The 19,367-nt window shown below is 45.3% G+C and overlaps 1 protein-coding gene across 6 annotated transcripts; it reads left to right on the top strand.

The window, feature by feature from the left end:
* The first annotated feature begins 944 nt into the window (after positions 1-944).
* Positions 945-17,067, top strand: TBC1D20 (TBC1 domain family member 20). Of its 6 annotated transcripts, none has more exons than XM_081034380.1 (8): positions 945-1,171; positions 7,256-7,441; positions 9,079-9,156; positions 12,030-12,216; positions 12,370-12,471; positions 13,456-13,525; positions 14,351-14,538; positions 14,794-17,067. In XM_081034380.1, exons 1-8 carry the CDS (start codon positions 1,102-1,104, stop codon positions 15,047-15,049), a joined length of 1,137 nt encoding a protein of 378 aa, XP_080890506.1. In that variant the 5' UTR covers positions 945-1,101; the 3' UTR covers positions 15,050-17,067. The 6 variants fall into 6 exon arrangements, with proteins under 6 accessions (XP_080890506.1, XP_080890504.1, XP_080890505.1 ...); XM_081034378.1 differs by having other exon boundaries at positions 13,384-13,525; XM_081034379.1 differs by having other exon boundaries at positions 9,076-9,156.
* Positions 17,068-19,367: the final 2,300 nt, after the last annotated feature.

Below are 19,367 nucleotides of genomic sequence, written 5' to 3'. Positions count from 1 at the left end.
AAGAAATAACTCAACTTTGGGATTTCTAATTTTAATAAATTGAATATTAGTTTTAAAAATCAAATTATCTTCGGAATGATCTTTTCTGCTCATGAAAGATACCCAGAGGACCTTTAAAAAAAAAAAAAAGTTTACAATATAATGATAGAACATGGAACCTGGATTGAACAGGATGGGCATGAAACCAAGAAGAGCCAGTAGTAATGGGTTGTGTGGATTGTAGGTTTCGGAGAATAAAGAACTGTTATGGTAGGGGTCATCCAGCAACCAGAACCAGAATAATGGGAACTTTGAGTGCGGGGAGGTGATGCATTGGAGATTTGTCAAGTGGGGTAGTTTCTGGCAATAACAATAGGGGTGTGTGTGACCGAGGGAATGGGTGGCCAACTGGAGAGAGGGCTGTCATTGGAGACGAGAAGGTGGTCAATGACCTAAGCCAGGTTCTCATTTTGGATGAGTGGCCAGTTTTGTACAACTCAAAGGGGATCGCTGCTCACGTAATCATCTATATGAACGGCGCCTCCTGGCGTGGGGCAGTGCACAGCCTGTGCAGCCGTATACGGTGGTTCTGATAAAACCCTGAAGTGGCCAAGTGTGATAGGAGTACGTGTGGGAAGGAGAGACAGGAGGTATAATCCCTGGTAAACAAAAATAATAGCTCATAATTATGGCGTAGTTACTATATGCTTGGTAGTAGTCTACGCACTTTCCCAATAACTGAGTTCAGTACTTTTATTATCATCAGTATCATTTTACAAATACAAGCAAAAGCAATGACAAAATCTGGTCCTGAACACACTTGTTCAGGAGCGCCTCGCTCCACGGCTCAGATGGGTGTCCCCGGCGCGCTCCCCGCGCTCTGCCTCAGGTTACCGCGCCCGCACGCGGGCTCCGGAGGCAGCCGCCCGCTCCAGCTCGGCGAGCGGTCACGTGTCGGCACCGGGCTGGGGCCCGCGCGGGGATGCCTGCGCGCCTGCGCACCGCGGGCGACCGAGCGGAGCCTGCCCCGCGGAGCGGGCGGTGGGTCCCGCGGCCACAGCCGCGTCTTCCGGAGGCTCCGCCACCAGCCGGAGCTCGGGCCCGAGCGCGGGCCCCCGGGACATGGCGTCCCGGAGTGCGCAGGGCGACGGCCTCACTTCCAGCCGCTGGGACGGCCGCACGGAGAAGGCAGGTACGGAAGCCGGCCGGGGCGCGGAGGAGGGGCTTGCGAGGACGGCCTGAGGGGCCAAGGCGGCCCGAGGGGCAGGGGACAGCTGTCGGAGGACAGGGCCCCCGCCCAGCGGAGCGGCGCCCGAGGGACCCCCGGCCGAGGGGGCCCGGCGGCGATGGCGCAGCGCGCGCCCAGGGCCGCGGGCGGGGTCGGGCCGGCGGGAGAGGGAACGGCTGCGGGAGACGCGCGCCTGCAGTCGGGGGTCCGCGGAGGGTGAGACCGGAGGAAACCTGGTGGCAGAAGCGCGTCCCCAGTGACGCGGACGGGGGGGGGGGGCGCTGCTCTCGGCCTCGGGTCCCTCCGAGCAGTCGGGCCGAGCCTCCGCCCGGGCCTGAGGCTGCCCGGCCACGTCCGCAGACTCCCGGTGGCGCCCCCCGCGTGGGAAGGCAGGTTTCCCCGACTTCATGCGTCTGCCGCCGGCTTTACGTACGCGCTGTGCGTGACCACCTAGTTCTCTTAGTTACCATACACACACCCCTTTCAAGTGTGCGGTTCCGTGGTTCTCAGGACCCGCACGCGGTTGTCCAACCACCACATTGGTCATTGGGGGGGAGAAAGGCTATTACTTCCCGTTCCCCGGTCTCCACCGCTCCCGGCAGCCACTCATCCACTTTCTGTATCAGTCCTGTCGTTTGATTGTGTAAAAAGCGATTTTCGAGTTTTTAATACCGTTTCATCTAAGCGATAATTTGCGTGAAATCATGGTCTTGTTGTCCACTGTATTTTCAAATGTGTTTTACATATAATGAAGACATGAGAGTTCAAGTTACTGTTTACTCCGTACCGAGTAAAACCATCGTTTTTTTTTTTTTCCTCTGGAGAAGACTAACGGAGCTTTCCCACTTTTCCCTCCTCTAATGGGTGGTGCCCATAATAGAGCCAACAACATAGTCAACCCATAAATTGCGATGCAGCACCCATTCACATCTCGTGTCTCTGGTCTCATTTTCTTTTTATCCCCTTTTTCTCCTCTTCTCGTCCTGGATGGAAGTGGAGCTCCCTCATATTACTTCTCTGGGCCCTTTGGCCTTGTAACCCTTTGCTGGTGTTTGTATGACATCTGTCCTCGTGGCATAATAGTGTCCCAGGTGGTATGGGTCCTTTGACCTGTTGTAGTGCAACTGGGCCCAAGTTAAGACACTTTACCCCCCACCTAGATTCCTTGACTTTGCTTCTCTGAATGGATTTAGAAAACGGTTTTTGTTGTTGTTTTGTTTTTCCCTGTTTGTTTTTGTTGGGTTTTTAATCACATTGGCAAAGTTATTAATACTAGAAGCTCTCCTCTGTACAGTTTATGATCAGATTGATTTACTCTCTAGAATATTTTTCTCCGTTTTGGGGGGAAAGCTGTCTTAACACATACTTGTCTTTATGGTTCCCGTAGTTAATGAATCTGCTAGTTCCAGTACTGTTTGTTGAAACTAAATAGAACCTCCAAAAACAGAGGCTACTTTGTTTTGTTTTGTTTTTAATAGGAGCCTTAGAAAAAGGTAAGGTTTTCCTCTCCCATTGTCTTTCCAGTACAGATATGAAGTTCAAGCATAAAATTTTAAGTTAATTTCCAATGTCAACTTCAGGAGTTCATAGGGGTGGGATAGGGTGGTGTCTACCTGTCTAAGGAGATCTCTCTCCCGCGTTCTCTCCCTCTCTGACTAGTTCTTCCATTGTTTTGATTAAGCCTAGCATTGCTTAGTTTGAGTTTAATGTCTATTTAAGGACTGCAAAGCTTTCTTGATAAGCAAGATTAAACCAAATAATTGGTATGGAATTTTGTATTCTCACATAAGATTCCATTATTAGGTATATGGATCTTTTTAGCTGATGTAAGTCACTAATATGTATTTTGGAAAAATACATATGGAAAAACTTTTAGAGGAAGCAGAGCTAGTGTTGATGTTTAGTCATTGTTCTTTCCCTATATGTTTAGTTCCCCGAGCAGGTGCTTTCAGAGATACCTGTTGTTCTGAGGAGGCAGAAATCTTTACCTTGGTTCTGTAGCCAGAATTGGGGAAGGTTTGAGACAATAATGGGCTGAACCATCATTATCTGAACCATTCAAGAACTGCTTCAGTGCCTCTTATTAAAATGATCATTTTAATGGCGAGTTAGCCAAGTAGTACCTATATCATTTCTTTTTCCTTTGTTGAATGAATTGCTTTTTCAGGCATCAGGGATTTACTTGCAGCAGCGTCTTATATTTTGCAGCCAACTGTAGGATTGTCATTTCATTCTGTCATGCTCATGATAGCGCAGACCTTTTACTGTAAAGGAATTTGGAAGATATCAACTTTGGAATATGTAAAACCTCTCATATAAATGGGGCAAAAAGAAATTGGAGAAGAAAGGATTCAGGGATTTGTATTATCACATATATGCTACCTCCAGATGAAATGTGGGCTTTTATCCAAGCCCAAATTAGCATTCTCAAGTCCAGAAATGTGTGTCCAACCCCAAAATCCATGTATAAAATATTTCTTAAAATAGCTATTATTAGGCATTAATTTTAATATTTTCCTGAGCATCCCAAGAACAGCTCTATGATTTTTCTCTTTCTGAGATGGAGGGGATACGTGTAAATCGGTTGTTGAGATTCTGCTAACCTTCTCTCCCTCAGTGTGTAGTTTAGAAGTTGACCTTATCACTCTGTAATTTATACATCTCTAGCTCACTTGACTTTTCTGTTTTCTCCTCCCTTTTTACATCACAATGAGAGCCCATGTATTAGGTGTCATAAATATTTGTGGGGGAGGGGATGGCACACTTAGGAGTACCTTCCTCATCTACCATTAATACACAATCACTAGAATTGAAGAATGTGATATTGGAGCCTCAGCAGACTGCAGCTAAAATGCACATTCGAGCAGCATCCTATTCTGGGAAGTACCAGTAGCTTTAGAAAAAGGGCAGAGCCTACAAATCTACAGTCGTGTGCCACACATAATGATGTTGCCGTCAATGATGGGCCACATATACAGAGGTAACACACCATATAGCCTAGGTGTGTAGTAGGATACGCCATGTAGGTTTGTGTAAGTGTATGATACTCTGTCATGCTGGCACAATGACGAAACGCCTGACGACACAGTTCTCAGAACGAATCCTAGTTAAGCGCTGTGTGACTGTATTTAGAGGTGTGCAGTGGGCATATCCTTAACAATAGTATGGAGAAATAGTCATTTACTCCGGGCCAGTTTTTCCAGAGGAACAGTAGCTAACCTAAATTATTTTTTCTGTTTTGCCCATGTTTATTGAGTTCCTACAGAGCACCGAAATCCAGAAGATCATAGTAAATTTTGAAATGCAGGATTAAAAATAGAATCAGAACAGAGTGCTAAGAGGACTAGGTACTGGAGCTGTGGTTTGGGTTCAGAATTAGTGAAAATTCTGGCAGATTATTTGCCAACACCTAACAGAAATCCAACTGATTGCAAACAGCGTTATTTTCCTCAAGACAGAAGCAACAGTTTTCCTTTCCCCCAGATTGCTGATAGTTACTTGGAAAGAGGGGCAGGTGGATATATGTCTAAACAAACAGAGAAAATTTTTCTACACTCATAGCAAGTAGGTGAACAAGATTTCTACATGTCAACTTACCTCAAGCCATATTCATGTTACCATGTAAGTGTTCTTAATTTGTGATATGTAGAAGGTACAAGGAAGCTCTTGTAAGTAAAAAAAAAATAATAATGTAGGCTATCTGATACTTTTTTTCTTTGTTGGAAATTAATTCAATTCCTTCTTATATTTTGTCTCAGTCTGTGTTATATAAAAAGTCTTCTCTGTTTCCTGTGTCTGTGATCCCTCTTTGGAAGCATACAGTCTTCTCTTACAAAGGATGGCCCTTCGACCCAAAGTGAAATCCCTCCCTGTCTTCCCGTGAGTGCAGGACAAAGCCCCGACTCTTCCATAAGCCACATTTACTGCAGTTTTTCCAGCCTCTGTTTTTTCCCTGTACCTAACACTTCAGCCTCACAGAATTTTTGCTGTGTTTTCTGGACATGATATTTCTTTCATGTGACAAAGTCTTTACATACGCTCTTTCCTCTGCCTGGAATACTCTCCCTTCAACTACTCTTCCGTGTGCAGTTTTCTTTAAGAACGTACCAGAACATATTCTTGGCGAAGCCTTTCCTGATTGCCTAAGAAGTAGTCATTCCTTCCCCTGGATTTTCATAATTCTTCATGATTCTGTTATATTATGTATAATGATTGTTTGTGTCCCTCAAGGCTGGGAGGGAGTCACATTCATCTTTTTAAGCCAAGTACAGTGCTTACTACAAGTAGATGTTCATTAAATGATGGACTGATAAATGAATGGATAGACTAATGAACAAGTGGAAGGATGGATGGACAGATGAATGGAGGGATAGATGGACACACTCAAGCCAAGAGCTTAAAGCACCTTGTAAACAGACATTTGACTAGTTAGGTGCTGTGCTGACAGAGGGAATTGGGATTTGATTTTTCATGATTTCTAGGTAGAGTAACCATTTAATTTAGCCTACAAACTGGGACATTTTTGAGAGTGCAAATAGCAGGAAGGGTTTACTAATGAATAGTTATACCAGGCTTATAGGTAGGAATCAGGAATTTCAGACGAACTGAAAGAGATAGATGGTCACCCTACTCGGCTACCAGGGAAAATAACAGTCTAGCCAGGAGAACAGGTTTACCGAGGTGAAAAGTCACCCGTGTTCTTTTCCTGACTGCACCTCCAGTTGCACGTGACTCCAGATGGGTCAGTGTATATGTCGCAGCTCTCATAGGTCGGTAACCAGGACCATTAGTACCAGCTTTCATTTGTGTTAATAATGTGCAACTTTGTCATGGAAACAGTTTGTAGACTATTGTCTCAGAATAGAACATTACTGAGGAAAGCTGCTATGTCCTTTCTAAAACCTAATCTACCTTCCAATGTTAGTCCCTTCTAAAGCCTAACCTACCGTCTAATCTTCCACTTCACATAACTCTAGTGCCTTACACCTGGTATGTGCTACATAAATGTTTTTTAATGAGTCTGTTCACAGTTCAATGAAAGGGTCTTGTGTTTCCTGTCTCGAGCCTTTCTTCTGCTCTCCACCTCTACTCCCAGCCTCTTGAAACCCTCCTTTTCCTATTTAAGCTACATTCTGCAGTAATGCCCTCTCAGATGACCCTGACCCACAGTAGTCTCTGAGCTCTTGGAGTCTACACGTACCTTTTTTGGACAATTATAATGCACTGCTTTGTGACATCCCTTTTGTGGTGTCTTGTTTAACTTCCCTTGTGTTTGCCGTTCCTAAAATTAGACATTCTGTATGAAAACTCTGAGAACCCATCACTCCATTATTTTAAATAGGAAAATTATAATGTGATAAACATCAACCACAAACTCTCAACCAATTTCCTAAAAAGTAATTTAAACACAGTAAAATGCCAATGTATAAATAACAAACTATCACATAAGGATATAAGATGCTTAAAACATTACTTCCTGATCATAGTAATTAATATGGTTGTTAAGAAACAGTTGCTTTGTGTGCAGTATTATGCCTCTCTTATCACCAGTCACACTGGAGACCTGAGTATACCCTTCGGTATTCTGATTTTGAAAATATTTCTATGTGATTCTGATCAATATTTCTATGTGATTCATATAACTGGAGACTGTTGTGGTTTTGTTTAAAAGTGTAGTATTGTATTTTGGTGGCCTACATATACATTTTTCTTCTGTAAACAACAGGAAACAATTATTATATTAAGAGATATGTGCTCTGAAGCTTAGTATTAAGAAAGAACAGGCATTTTATTAGGAAAACATTAACAGTAACTGTTAGATGTGCCTGAATTTACTGAGCATTTATTATAACTAATTCCTTACTTGTCACTTACATGGTATATCTCTCTAATGTTTTGCACATTATGTGCTAGTTAAACATCTGTAGGTTGGCTTTAAATATACCAACCTGTCCCTCAGACCATACAAGGAGATTGAGCCCTGAACAGAAAATGTACACATGCTGAGTATGTGCCTAATGCCTCCCCGCCACCTTTTTTCTTTTTCAGACTTTAATGCCAAAAGGAAAAAGAAAGTGGCAGAGATACACCAGGCTCTGAACAGTGATCCCACTGATGTGGCTGCCCTTAGACGCATGGCGATCAGCGAAGGAGGGCTCCTGACCGATGAGATCCGGCGGAAAGTGTGGCCCAAGCTCCTGGATGTCGATGCCAGCGACCCACCTCCAACGGCAGGTAAGGAGGGGGCTGGTCCTGTGAGGGGAGCTTGTCCAGGAGGCAAGAAAACAAGAATTCCAGGGTCCTTGATTTTTATGCTCATGTCAAACCAAGAGTAGATGAGTAAATCTAAAGCATTTTAGGATATGCTCGGGCCCCGTCTGAAAATCAGGCCAAACTGCAAGTAGAATTTTATTCAAAAATGGAATGAGCTTTTATTATTAGGTAGGTATGTAGATAGCTTTTATTGGCTAGGTAGGGGAGTTTATTAAAAATGCATATTGCAGTCTTGAATATCTTAGAGGTGGGTTGTACGCATCTGTATTTTAATAAGCACCCCAACCTAATTCTGATGCAGATGGACTACATTTTGAGAAACATTGGCTATGGGGAGAGATGATACCTTTATGGTCCTTAAAAAAAAAAAAAAAAAAAACCTTTTTATTGGGACATACGGAGATCCTTTTGAATTCTAAAATTCTATAATTGTGTGAAAAGCTGTTAACTAATTTGCAAGGTCCTTGTAGTAAAAGGAGTTCCTTGGAATACAGTGCAGAACAGGGAGCCTACTTCGTCATTCATTCACTCAATGAACATTTATTGCCCTCCTGGTACGTACGGCCAAAATCCAGGTGCTGGGGATTCTTTCACTCATTTGGCAGATATTCACTGTGCTCCTGTTGTGTGCCAGGTATTGGAGATGATTAAACCGGCCTCTGCCAATAAAAGTTCACAGTGTCAGAGTGCAACTGAGTACGTGTTAAGTTGCCGCTTGTTATCGTCTTTGAAACTGGCTGCCTCAGAGCAGTCGGCTTTTTCTTGGAAGGAAAAGGCATTGCCATAGTCACAGTCTGAATCCTGAGATGATGTTCTTCTGTCACATTCCAAATTTCCCAAATCTTTATAAGAAAAAGTCTGGGGTAGGGAATGGGGGAAGTATTGCACAGGCTCCTCTGGTAGCTTTTGATTTCAGTTTGTGAAGGAAATGCAGACTTGTTATACAACACTCGGTTTGGGGTGAGGGAAATGTACACTTGTGAGACATAACAGCTAGCCGCTGCCTCCTTACTTTCACACCTGTCGTGGGCTTATCACCTGAACACAAGTACTATCTCCTATTTGCAGTGTCTTAGTTTTAGGATTTCTGGGTCAAGAGAGGTTATCTTATGAGTTTCTTAGTAGTCCTTTCTGAAGAGCTCAATGCTCCTAGACTTTATAGATGCTAGAGTTTTTCCAGTGGTCGATGGTTTCCACATTCATGATCTTGTTTGATCCTTACACTAACCTGAGAGGTCCATTATGGAAGGGATTATTGCCATTTTACAGACGTGGACTTTGCAGTTCAGAGCAGTTCCCCCCTGGCAGCCACCCTAGGCCTCTGGCCTCCTGACCGCTCCTCTGCTGCTCTTTCTACCTCACTCAGTTGCCTCCTGGACAGTGCGTTCCCTCCTCCTCGATCATCAGGACTCGCATCAAACAGCATGTTTGGAACTAAACTAAAGATTCCTCTGCAAGTGTTGTATCTTGAGTTATGTCCTTTTCAGGAAAACAACCGAAGTATGTCCTCCAGGCTCTTGCTGTCATACCAGAATGTTTGACTCCTGCTCTGGCTTCCCAGACTGTCCTACCATAACACGTTCCTTTTCCTCCAGCAGGGAAGGACCTACGACAGAGCAAGGACTACCAGCAAGTGCTGCTGGATGTCAGGCGGTCCCTGCGGCGGTTCCCTCCTGGTGAGAAGCTCTCTCGGTCTTGCTACAGCGGCTTTCTGTCCCAGTGGCACTTACTGTCTTGTGTTGGTGCCTGCCAGCCCTGGGGAGTTTCCATCCCAGCACACAGTGTGAACTGACACGCAGGACCCTGTGTGCTCCCGATCTGCTGAGTCATTCTTTCATTTACCGGCTCACACTCACACTCCTGACTGTGAAGGCATGAGCCAAAAATAATTTCTCTTGGCCTAGAAGTGGTAAATGAGAGAAGAGATTTCTTCCCCCCTTTCAGAGCCACAGAAGAGACTTCACAGGGATTGCTAGAGCCATCAGTCTGGCTTTAGAACGTAGATTGGTTTAGAAGTGGGCACTAACAAGAACTATTCATATCTTCATTTGATTAGATTTATAAATAGTGATATCTTGCATATACATATATTGAGTTCTTTGGACTGGAAAGGAAGCCATTCCCTGCATGTTTAGAGAGTCAGTTCCTAAAATTGCCTCCCCATTCCAGGAAGAATGAGAATGACCATTGTCTCCAGTTTTACAGTGAAGGAAACTGGGTGACAAATCTCATATTTGTGATCTATCTCTCTTCATTTGGCAACTCCATCCTTAGGTCCATGAAGAGAGGGGAATTGCTAAAGGAAGGAGAACCTCCAAAGCCATTGCTTCACTCTTTTGAACCCATGCGCTTGCTTGGATTTTGTCTTTTTAAGGTCCTTTTCTACTTGCATCCTTGCTCCCTGGAGAGGTTCTTGGGCTTCTCATGTAGCCAGTGGCCTGCCATCTTGCTTTTCAAATTTTTATTTGTTTTTATTGAGGTATAAGTGACATCCTACATTATATTAGTTTCAAGTGAACAACATGATTTTATATTTGTTTGGATCCAACTTTGGGTGAGACTACATAGGATGGACAACTCCCATTTTTCTCCCAAGGTAACCCATTTTCCCTCTGAGCCATTTAGTCCTCTTCCGTTAATGAAACATCAGTCTATGGTATTCTTTCTAGAGGCTGAACTTTCCATGTGGTTTCTTTTTTTTAAATTAAAGTTTATTGGGGTGACAATTGTTAGTGAAATTACATAGATTTCAGGTGTACAATTCTGTATTACATCATCTATAAATCCCATTGTGTGTTCACCACCCAGAGTCAGTTCTCCTTCCATCACCATATATTTGATCCCCCTTACCCTCATCTCCCTGCCCCCACCCCCCTTACCCTCTGGTAACCACTAAGCTATTGTCTGTGTCTATGAGTTCTTGTTTCTCATTTGTTTGTCTGTTCTTTTGTTGTTTTTGGTTTATATACCACATATCAGTGAAATCATAGGGTTCTCTGCTTTTTCTGTCTGACTTATTTCGCTTAGCATTATACTCTCAAGATCCCTCCATGTTGTCACAAATGTTCCTATATCATCTTTCCTTAACGCCGAATAGTATTCCATTGTGTATATATACCACAACTTCTTTATCCATTCATCTATTGAAAGACAGTTTCATACTCTTTGCATTCATGTTCTCAGCTTAGCTAATCACCCTTATACTGAAAATTCAAACAGGTTTTAATTTTTTCTTTCACTACTTTCATGACTTTACCTATCCATAGTACTTAGTTTACTTCATTTTCTTTTTTATTTTATATTTTAGAGTATGCCCTTTTGAGATGCAGTAGGGTAAATATGGGCAAGAGATGAGCTTCGCTCTTGTCTTAAACCCTTTGCTCAGTTTAGTCTGAGCCCTTACATTAGCTGTTTTACCTGGGAAAACTAATGGCATAGGAAATCTGTGCTATGTGCCATTCTTCTAAAGCAGTTCACAAGGCCAAGTTTGGCGTCTTTATACAAAAAGCCAGATGAGCTGAGAAGCACCACTGCCAGAATCAGCTGCATACTCAGAAGGAGCTCCCAAGACATGCTCCCCTGCTTCCAGCTGCATCTTTGGATCAAGGAGATCAGTATCTCCTGTGATAACTTGGTTTGGTTTAGAAGGGAACAAGCAATTACATTTTTTTTATTTTTATATAATTTCATATCTACAGAAAAGGAGCCAAAATAGGACAAAGAATTCCCCAGATAGCTTTTACCAGATTTTGTTACATGTTAACATCTTACTATATTTGCTTTCTCTCCTTCTCCACACACACACACACACACACACACACACACACACACACACACACTTTTTTCTGAACTATTTAAAAATAAATTACAGACATGGTGCCCCTTTGTCTCTATATATTTCAGGGTGTATTTCCTAAAAGCAAGGCTCTTACCTAATCACAGTACATTTGTCAGAATCAGTAAAATGTTGTAAAATACTGCCATCTGATTACAGGTTTTATTCAGATTTCACCATTTCTCTCAATAATGTCCTTTATAGGAAAAGGAAATACAAATTCATGCATTTCTCATTCAGGCATCGATTCTCTTTCGCCTCCTTTAATCTGGAATAGTTCTTTTGTGTTTTATGACAGGCCAGTTATTTCATAAAATTTCCCTCAATTTGGATTTGTCCGGCATTTCCTCGTTATTCGATCTAGGTTTATACACTTTTGATAGGAATTGCACAGAAGTGATGCTGAGTTCTTCTCAGGGCATCGCATCAGAAGACACATGGTGCCAAATAGTCACACTACTGGCGATGTGAACTGTGGTGTCTTGGTTCAGATGGGATCTGCGTGTGCCCCCGCTGTAAGGGTGCTGGTCTGTGACTCTTTGTATGCCACGTATTTCCCGTATGTATGTGGATCTTGATATGTGTTACCAAGATACAAACTTTCTTTTATTAAATACTTTCTAAAAATCCATTACCGACCGTCTTCCGAACCTCTGTGTTACTAAATGGCTCGCCACGTTCAAGTGCATCTCTGTTCCTCTCACCCCGTCGCAGGCATGCCGGAAGAGCAGAGAGCGGGGCTCCAGGAGGAGCTGATTGACATCATCCTTCTCATCTTGGAGCGCAACCCTCAGCTGCACTACTACCAGGGCTACCATGACATCGTGGTCACATTTCTGCTGGTGGTAGGCAAGAGGCTGGCAACTTCCCTGGTAGAAAAGCTATCTACCCACCACCTCAGGTACCAGTGCAGGGGAACATAAGAGACCCCCCCCCCGGGATAACTCCTCAGCCCATTTTCTAGTCAGTGTTTGCAGTGGTTTGAGCCCCATGCCATCCCCACCCCTGACCTAAGTGTTTGGTCTTACCAAGCTCATCGACTTGTCTCCCGTAGGGATTTCATGGACCCAACAATGGACAACACGAAGCATATATTAAACTATCTGATGCCCATCATTGACCAGGTGAATCCAGAACTCCATGACTTCATGCAGAGGTATTTATGTGTCCGCGCACACACACACCTTCGACTTTCTGTAGCCTTTGTTTCTTCCTCACAAGCCTAGCTCATCATCATCTTACGTTGATTAGTGTTAAGTTCTTCCAAGGTGTCCTTTTCAGTTACCAGCAGTCTGGATAATTCAGTTCTGTAGACAGTCTTGGAGCACTTTTGGGGTGCTGTGCTCTTTGGGGAGAGCCCTGGGCCTGTCCCAGCCCAGGGCTTTGAGGAGTTTACATGTAGTGGGGAGAGGTGGATACGGTAAGTATGCCAGGGTGGACTTTGTGGTCATTGCCACCAGAGAAGTACAGTCCTGTAGGACCTGGAGGTGAGAAAGATAAGCCCACCTGGGGGGGGGGGATTTTATTCACCACGTACCAAGAAGAAATATTTCTTTGCAAATGTCTCTTTTTTTTTTTCTTCTCTTGAGTTGGAAATGTGTCCTTGGCCAGTGCGTCACTTTTTTCTTTTTTTAATCATGGCTATGATTAAGATGTTTCAGTCATCTCAGGTTAACTGAAAAATTAATACAGTTGTGTTTTCAAGCCTGCATATGTGCCTGTGCCCTCCAAAAGGGTATGACTTTCTCAGATGGAAAATCCTGGTATAGTGTTCTGAAAACAGATACTTCTTGTTCCTGTAGTAGACATTTGTTGGCCATTAGGAGAGCACCCAGTACGATACGGCAACCAGGACCCTATTGTAGTTAATGATGTCATGATGGTAGGTACATTTTAAGGACTTTGTATTTTATGAGGAGAAAATGCTGAATTCCTAGGTGGCTGAATTTTCCAGAAAGCATTATTTCCCAGATGCTTCCTTCTCACAGCACTGAGGACAAAGAAGGCCCAGAGAAAGGAAAGGGATGACTCAGCAGGGAACCTAACATCTGGATTTCCTTGCTCCTAGAGCCGAGGTGGGGACCATCTTTGCCCTCAGCTGGCTCATCACCTGGTTTGGCCATGTCCTGTCTGACTTCAGGCACGTTGTGCGGTTATACGACTTCTTCCTGGCCTGCCACCCCCTGATGCCCATTTACTTTGCGGCTGTGGTAGGTACAGGCCGTAAGCCTACAGCAAGGTTCACCATCACACGTTCTAGCTTGATCTTTTCTCCTAAAGGGAAACCTGGTGATTTTGGAAAGATGCAAAAGACAGCATTTACCAAACTGGTGTACCTGGAGACCATTCTGTGCTCCAGTAATGGCAGTGTCATGGAAAAATATGTTCTGTGTAAAAATAAGTTTGGGAAATGCTGGTTAAACGAAGTTAAACAGATTTGTTTATTGCGTGATTTTTCTGACCTTTAAAATGCTCACCTGCATTGTGAATTATGTACTCCTGCTGACATCTCCTAACCTAGTACAAACTGCCAACTCTGGGCTTAAGAAAAGAAGAGATGTGGTATTATGATAGAAAATGGAGATGGTTTGCGGGGGGTAGGGGGACAGTTATTAAGGGCCTGAGTCATTGGGGGGTAGAGTGAGGGTGGGGACTCATGGGTGCTCTTCATTGCTCTCCAAAGAGAACAAGACCAATCTTTCGACTGTTTTGAACCATTTTTTCCTGTGCTGGACCTCCAGGAATCTTCCAGTAATCCCTCTCCTCTTCTCCCTCCTAAAAGAATCTCCTTTATTTCATTGGTCAGTCTCTCGTATCATGGAGTAGAAGTTTACCTCTAATAGGAAGGGCCAGCCCAGCAGGATAGGCGCGCAGATAGGTAAATTATTACTCCCTTGATGGATACAACCGTTTGCCAGACATTTGGGGTGAGCCCTGTCTGGTACCAATTTAAATTCATCCCTAAGGAGAATGAAATGCACATGGCCAAGGCCTTGTCTGTTCTGGTCTCTGATGCAAAGCCTTGCTCTTCACAGATCGTGTTGTATCGAGAGCAGGAAGTCCAGGATTGTGACTGCGACATGGCCTCGGTCCACCACCTGTTGTCTCAGATCCCTCAGGACCTGCCCTATGAGACGCTGATCAGTAGAGCTGGCGACCTGTTTGTTCAGTTTCCCTCCTCCAAACTTGCTGAGAAGGCAGCTGCCCAACAGCAATCCATGAAGTGAGTGAGACAGGCACTGCTTGGGAGTGGGGAGTTGTTAGTGAGCAGAAATGGTGGGAGCTTGTGTCAGTGGGGACAGGGCTGGGGGCAGGTTTCCAGAGCTCGAAGCTTAGGCCAGCAGAATCCCCCCTTTGGTCATCATGGGTCTTTATAAAGAAGAATTTCCTGAGCAATGAATGGCTGAGCCCTTAGCCTATTTCTTTCCTTCTCTGTTTCTTTCATACTATTTCCTTCTTTCTGTCTCCTTCTCTACAGAACGGCAGCCTCTACCTTCAAAGACTTTGAGCTGGCGTCAGCTCAGCAGAGGCCTGACATGGTACTGCGGCAGCGGTTTCGGGGACTTCTGCAGCCTGAGGAGCGAACAAAAGACGTCCTGACCAAACCAAGGACCAATCGCTTTGTGAAACTGGCAGTGATGGGGTTGACAGTGGCACTTGGGGCGGCTGCTCTGGCTGTAGTGAAAAGTGCTCTGGAGTGGGCTCCTAAGTTTCAGCTGCAGCTGTTCCCCTGAACGCTAGAGAAGACTCTGCCTCTGACGTTACATTAAGGTCTCGCCCTTCCATGGAAGGATGGGGAGGGGTGGGATGTCCTTTATTAAAAGGGTTTCTGTCAAGGGTTTTCTATTCTTGCAACCCTGCCCTGCCTGTCCACAGTTCGCCTTTGCTTCAGAGGCCAATAGCAGAGCCTGCCTGACACTGGGCACTGGGGGGCCTGGGCAGAGAACTCCTGTTCCCTTATGGGGGCTTCTGAATGGGCTCTCCGTACCTCCTCTTGTGTTGGAGGAAATGAAGTTTTTTAGTTCCCAGATGCCTTTGGAACCCACTGGGCCTGGTCACTGGGGACCCTCCTGGCTGCCCAGTAGTAAGTAATCTGGACCACTGAATGCCCGCCTCACAGCTTCTCCTGTCTGCTTCAGCCGGACAAAGAAGGAAGGAGCTTCTGCTAAAGAAGGCTGGCCCGGGAATAAGACTGGCCCCTGTAAGAGCAGCCCCACTAGCTGGTCAGAAATCAAGGAGACAGATATGAATTAGGTTACTGGGTAAATCCTACCAATTTTCAGCCTAGAAAGCACTGGGGCATTTCCCTTCAGATGGGAAGGAGTGTTAGGTTTTAGGGCCCAGACACAGGCTGATTTTGCCTGCGCTTTTTTTTTTTTTTTTTTTTTTTTTGCTTTTTCCCCTACCTATTTGATTCTACAAGCCACACAAAGTTGCTTATAATAAAGACACTTTTATTACTATTTTTAGAATTACATAACACCCAACATGTGAATTAACTTCACTTTAAAAATAATAGTTCCTTCATGGAAAAAAATAGCTCTCATCAGAAGGATGAGCTTCCAAGGCCCTGAAGTTGCCTTGCTATTTGTAAATGGTCCCACACTTCCCAAGTGCCCACTTCCTGTCCAGCTTTCCTTCCTGTTTTCCTCAGATCACTCATCTAGTTCCAAATAGGTACCCACTCACCTCCTTGATTTTGTTTTTTTTTTTTGGTTTGATTTATCTCCTCAACTGCTGGTCTCTCCTTCTCAGTTGGAAATGAAATGTCACTGGAAACTTGTTAACACCCAGAAAGGGACAGCCTGCAGCCCGAATAGTGTGGTAGGAGCCGGGAACACCCAGCTCCCTTCCCCAAGCTGCCTGAGGACTCTCCAGGCCTCACGGAACGAGATGGATCATTTCAGTCCTTCCCGGACAACTTTTCCTGTAAGCAAAGCCAGGTGTGTTTTAGATTAACTCTGGCTTGAAATAAAAGTGCCTTTTGCTGCTTCAAAGAATTGGGGTACATAGTATAAAGCAGCTGTGTACTTTAATATTCCTGGTCTGTCTCCAGCACTCTTCCCTCTTGACAGGTGTTTTCTTAAAGTGAACATGCCAGAGGCACTCTACCCGACCATCCACATCCTTCCCACATACCCACTGTACAGAGTGGAGGGCATTTAGCATGCTGGGCAGCCCAGAGAGGTTAGGACAGGCGTCAACACTAAGTTGCACTTTAAAACCAAAAAAAGCTCATAGTGATGGGTCATTCTTCATAGCCGAGTCCCACCTGGGGTGAGTTCAATGTGCATGGATTAATCTAGAAAGTGGTGGATACATGGAGACAAAGGAAATTCTTCCAGGGTCCACAGGTGATGCTGTGACAGATATTCCCAGGCTTTCCCCACAGCAAGTTCGTCCTCTCTTCATCTTTGCAAAAGAACAGCAGCGTCGGCTGCTCCTGCCACAAGCACTGAAGCCTGTCGGTAAATACGGAAGAAATTGATGGGGAAAAGGAAAGGAGGTGCACGTGATCAGGGTCCCAGCACCACAGCATTTTGAATTCCAGGAAACAGGTGGCATTTGCTTTCATTGTGGCCTAAGGAAAAGAAAGTTCATTGGTTTTATAGCTTTGCTGACATCAGGATTCTCCCTGCCAATGAGAAGAAGGCATTATCTTTTTACCTTCAGGTGGTTTACTATTCTGTAAAGAATATGTGTAAATATTTTGTACAGAGCCCTGTATGAAATAAACAGCCATATGTGGTTACTAATCTGTCATTCTGTCCTGTCCACCACTTGTGGGCCGTGGACCCTGGTCTCCTGGCCTTGACGGTGCCTCCCCGCCTCCCATCCCTCGCCTGCAACTGCGTCTGGTCTGTGGACTCTGGTTGGCGTTGACGTGTCTGGATGCCTGCAGTCTGGGTTCTATTTCCCCTGCAGGAAGTGTGACCTACACGTTCCAGCTGCGCCACTGGTCACAGTTAAGCAGCACAAGTGGTGTGGGATATTAGTCTCGGTGACCTTGACTGTTTGTCACACACTGTTCTGGGGATGCCTTTGTCTCTGAAGACTGACATTCGCTTTTGGAACCTAACCAGAGCCTGATGTGAATGCAACCGTGTCTCTACATATAATTTCCATCCACAAAGGAGCTGCGAGAACTGTTCTTGCCAACTTCTTCCAACATCTTAACACTCCCAGCTATTGGGTAGTGGGTGCCCAGAGCAGCCAAGTGCCTGTCACCTCCATCCTGAAGGTAGGCCGGTCACGGAGACAAGAATCCATGTCATCTGGGATGTTTCTTAATGTTTCTCTGGCACAGGGGAGAGGGGAGGGTGCCCAAGGCTGAGCTGGCATCACAGCTCCCTGACCCCGTGCCACCACCATAGGCCGGCCACCGGCTGCCCTCTGATCTGACTCCGAGAATACAGGGCAGGCCAGGACGCTGCCCTGCCTCTGGGAGCTCACCCCAGAGTTGCACTGAAGGAGTAATTTCAGTGGCAGAGTCAGTGGCAGGTTCATAGGAGTTGATGGTTGAATGTAGAGTAGAATTTTGAAAACTGGAACATTGAAGAAAATGTGTATGTGGTATAATAAATACTTGGTTTTTGTCCCCGTTCCCCTAAAATCCTTAGAATTTCCTGAGTGATAGGAGTGTCGTTGTGTTGTTCATCATTGCCTTCTGATCAGTCCCACCCGAGTTTACGCGCAGGAGATGACTTCACGTGGGATCCCTAGAGCCTCGGAATGGGGCAGGTCACCGGAAAGGACCAGAGATTAGAGGGTGGGAACTTTCAGCCCCACCCACTGACCTCTTGGAAGAGATGGGGCGGCTGGAGATTGAACTGGACAAAAACTTGATGTCGAGACTCCGAGAGCTTTCAGGTTGAACACACCAAGGTGCTGGAGGGTGATGCACCCAGCGGGGCTAGGGGGCTCTGCACCCTGCCCGCATGTCTTGCTCTACTCATCTCTTCCATTGGGCGGTTTCTGAATTGTAGCCTTTACAACACATCAGGAAACATAAGCGTTTTCCTGAGTTCTGAGAGCCCTTCTAGCAAATATTGACCCTGAGGGGGAGGTGTGGAAACCCCTGAATTTGAAGTTGGCCAGGCAGAGGGGTGGGTAGCCTGGGCACTCCATTTGCGGCTTGCATCTGAACTTGGGGGACCTGATGTTAACTCCAGGTAGTGTCGGGACTGAATTGAATTGTTGGGAACCGAGTGGTGTTGGAGAAGTGGTGTCAGAAAATAGCACACAACCTGCAAAGCTGAGGGGACAGTAGTCTGAAAATAACAGCTGCATAAAAAGTGTGGGTGTTTTATAGACAGCAAAGCCCAGGAGGACCGGAGTTTGGGGTCTGTGGAAAGATGGAGTGGGCAGTGTCCGTGGAAGGGTACTTAGGGTTCAGGCCAGGCACAGCATTGAGCATTGTGGAAGGGAGTTGGGACTCTGTAGGTGACTTGGGGGAGGGGGAGGGAGTGAGGATGGGCCATGACCCAAACTGGGTTTACAAAGAGAATTAGTGGTGTCCTGATAGCAAGGATGTTACTTCCTGGCAGTGTGAGCTTCTGCAAGTCACAACTGAGACTCATCGTCAATGACAGTAAAATAGGGATAGTCCCATTGAGCATGGGCGGTTTAATGAAATGATGTTTGAGAAAATGCTTTACAAACTATGAGGTCGTGCAAGTGTTTTGATTCCATTTCAGTGAATACTTATTAAATGCCTTTAGCCAGCGGTGCAACTGGGCCCGGTGCTGCTCATCCAGGGGATTCAGTGGTGACTGAAAAAAATAGGCCAGAGGCTCTTGCCAAATCCAGTCAAGAGGTGATGGGGCCTGAGGCTTAGCCTAGCTTTGTTTTCTTTCCTTGCCCTGTTGCCTCCTTAGAGTTTTCTGCTGGTGGCTCCTGCTTACATTTGTCCTGTCCTCACAAAGGCCTTCTACTTGCTAGTGATCTTTGCCCCAGATTTACGTACGGTTGGAATGTGCCCAGAAGCCTTTGTGAACTGGCAAAGCTGTGGGCTTAAGTGAGTGGCTTTCATGCCAGTCCCAGACACTGGGG

The sequence above is a fragment of the Rhinolophus hipposideros genome (genome assembly GCF_964194185.1).
Source record: "Rhinolophus hipposideros genome assembly, chromosome: 22".
NCBI lineage: Eukaryota > Metazoa > Chordata > Mammalia > Chiroptera > Rhinolophidae > Rhinolophus > Rhinolophus hipposideros.
This window is presented reverse-complemented; position numbering and strand designations above follow the sequence as displayed.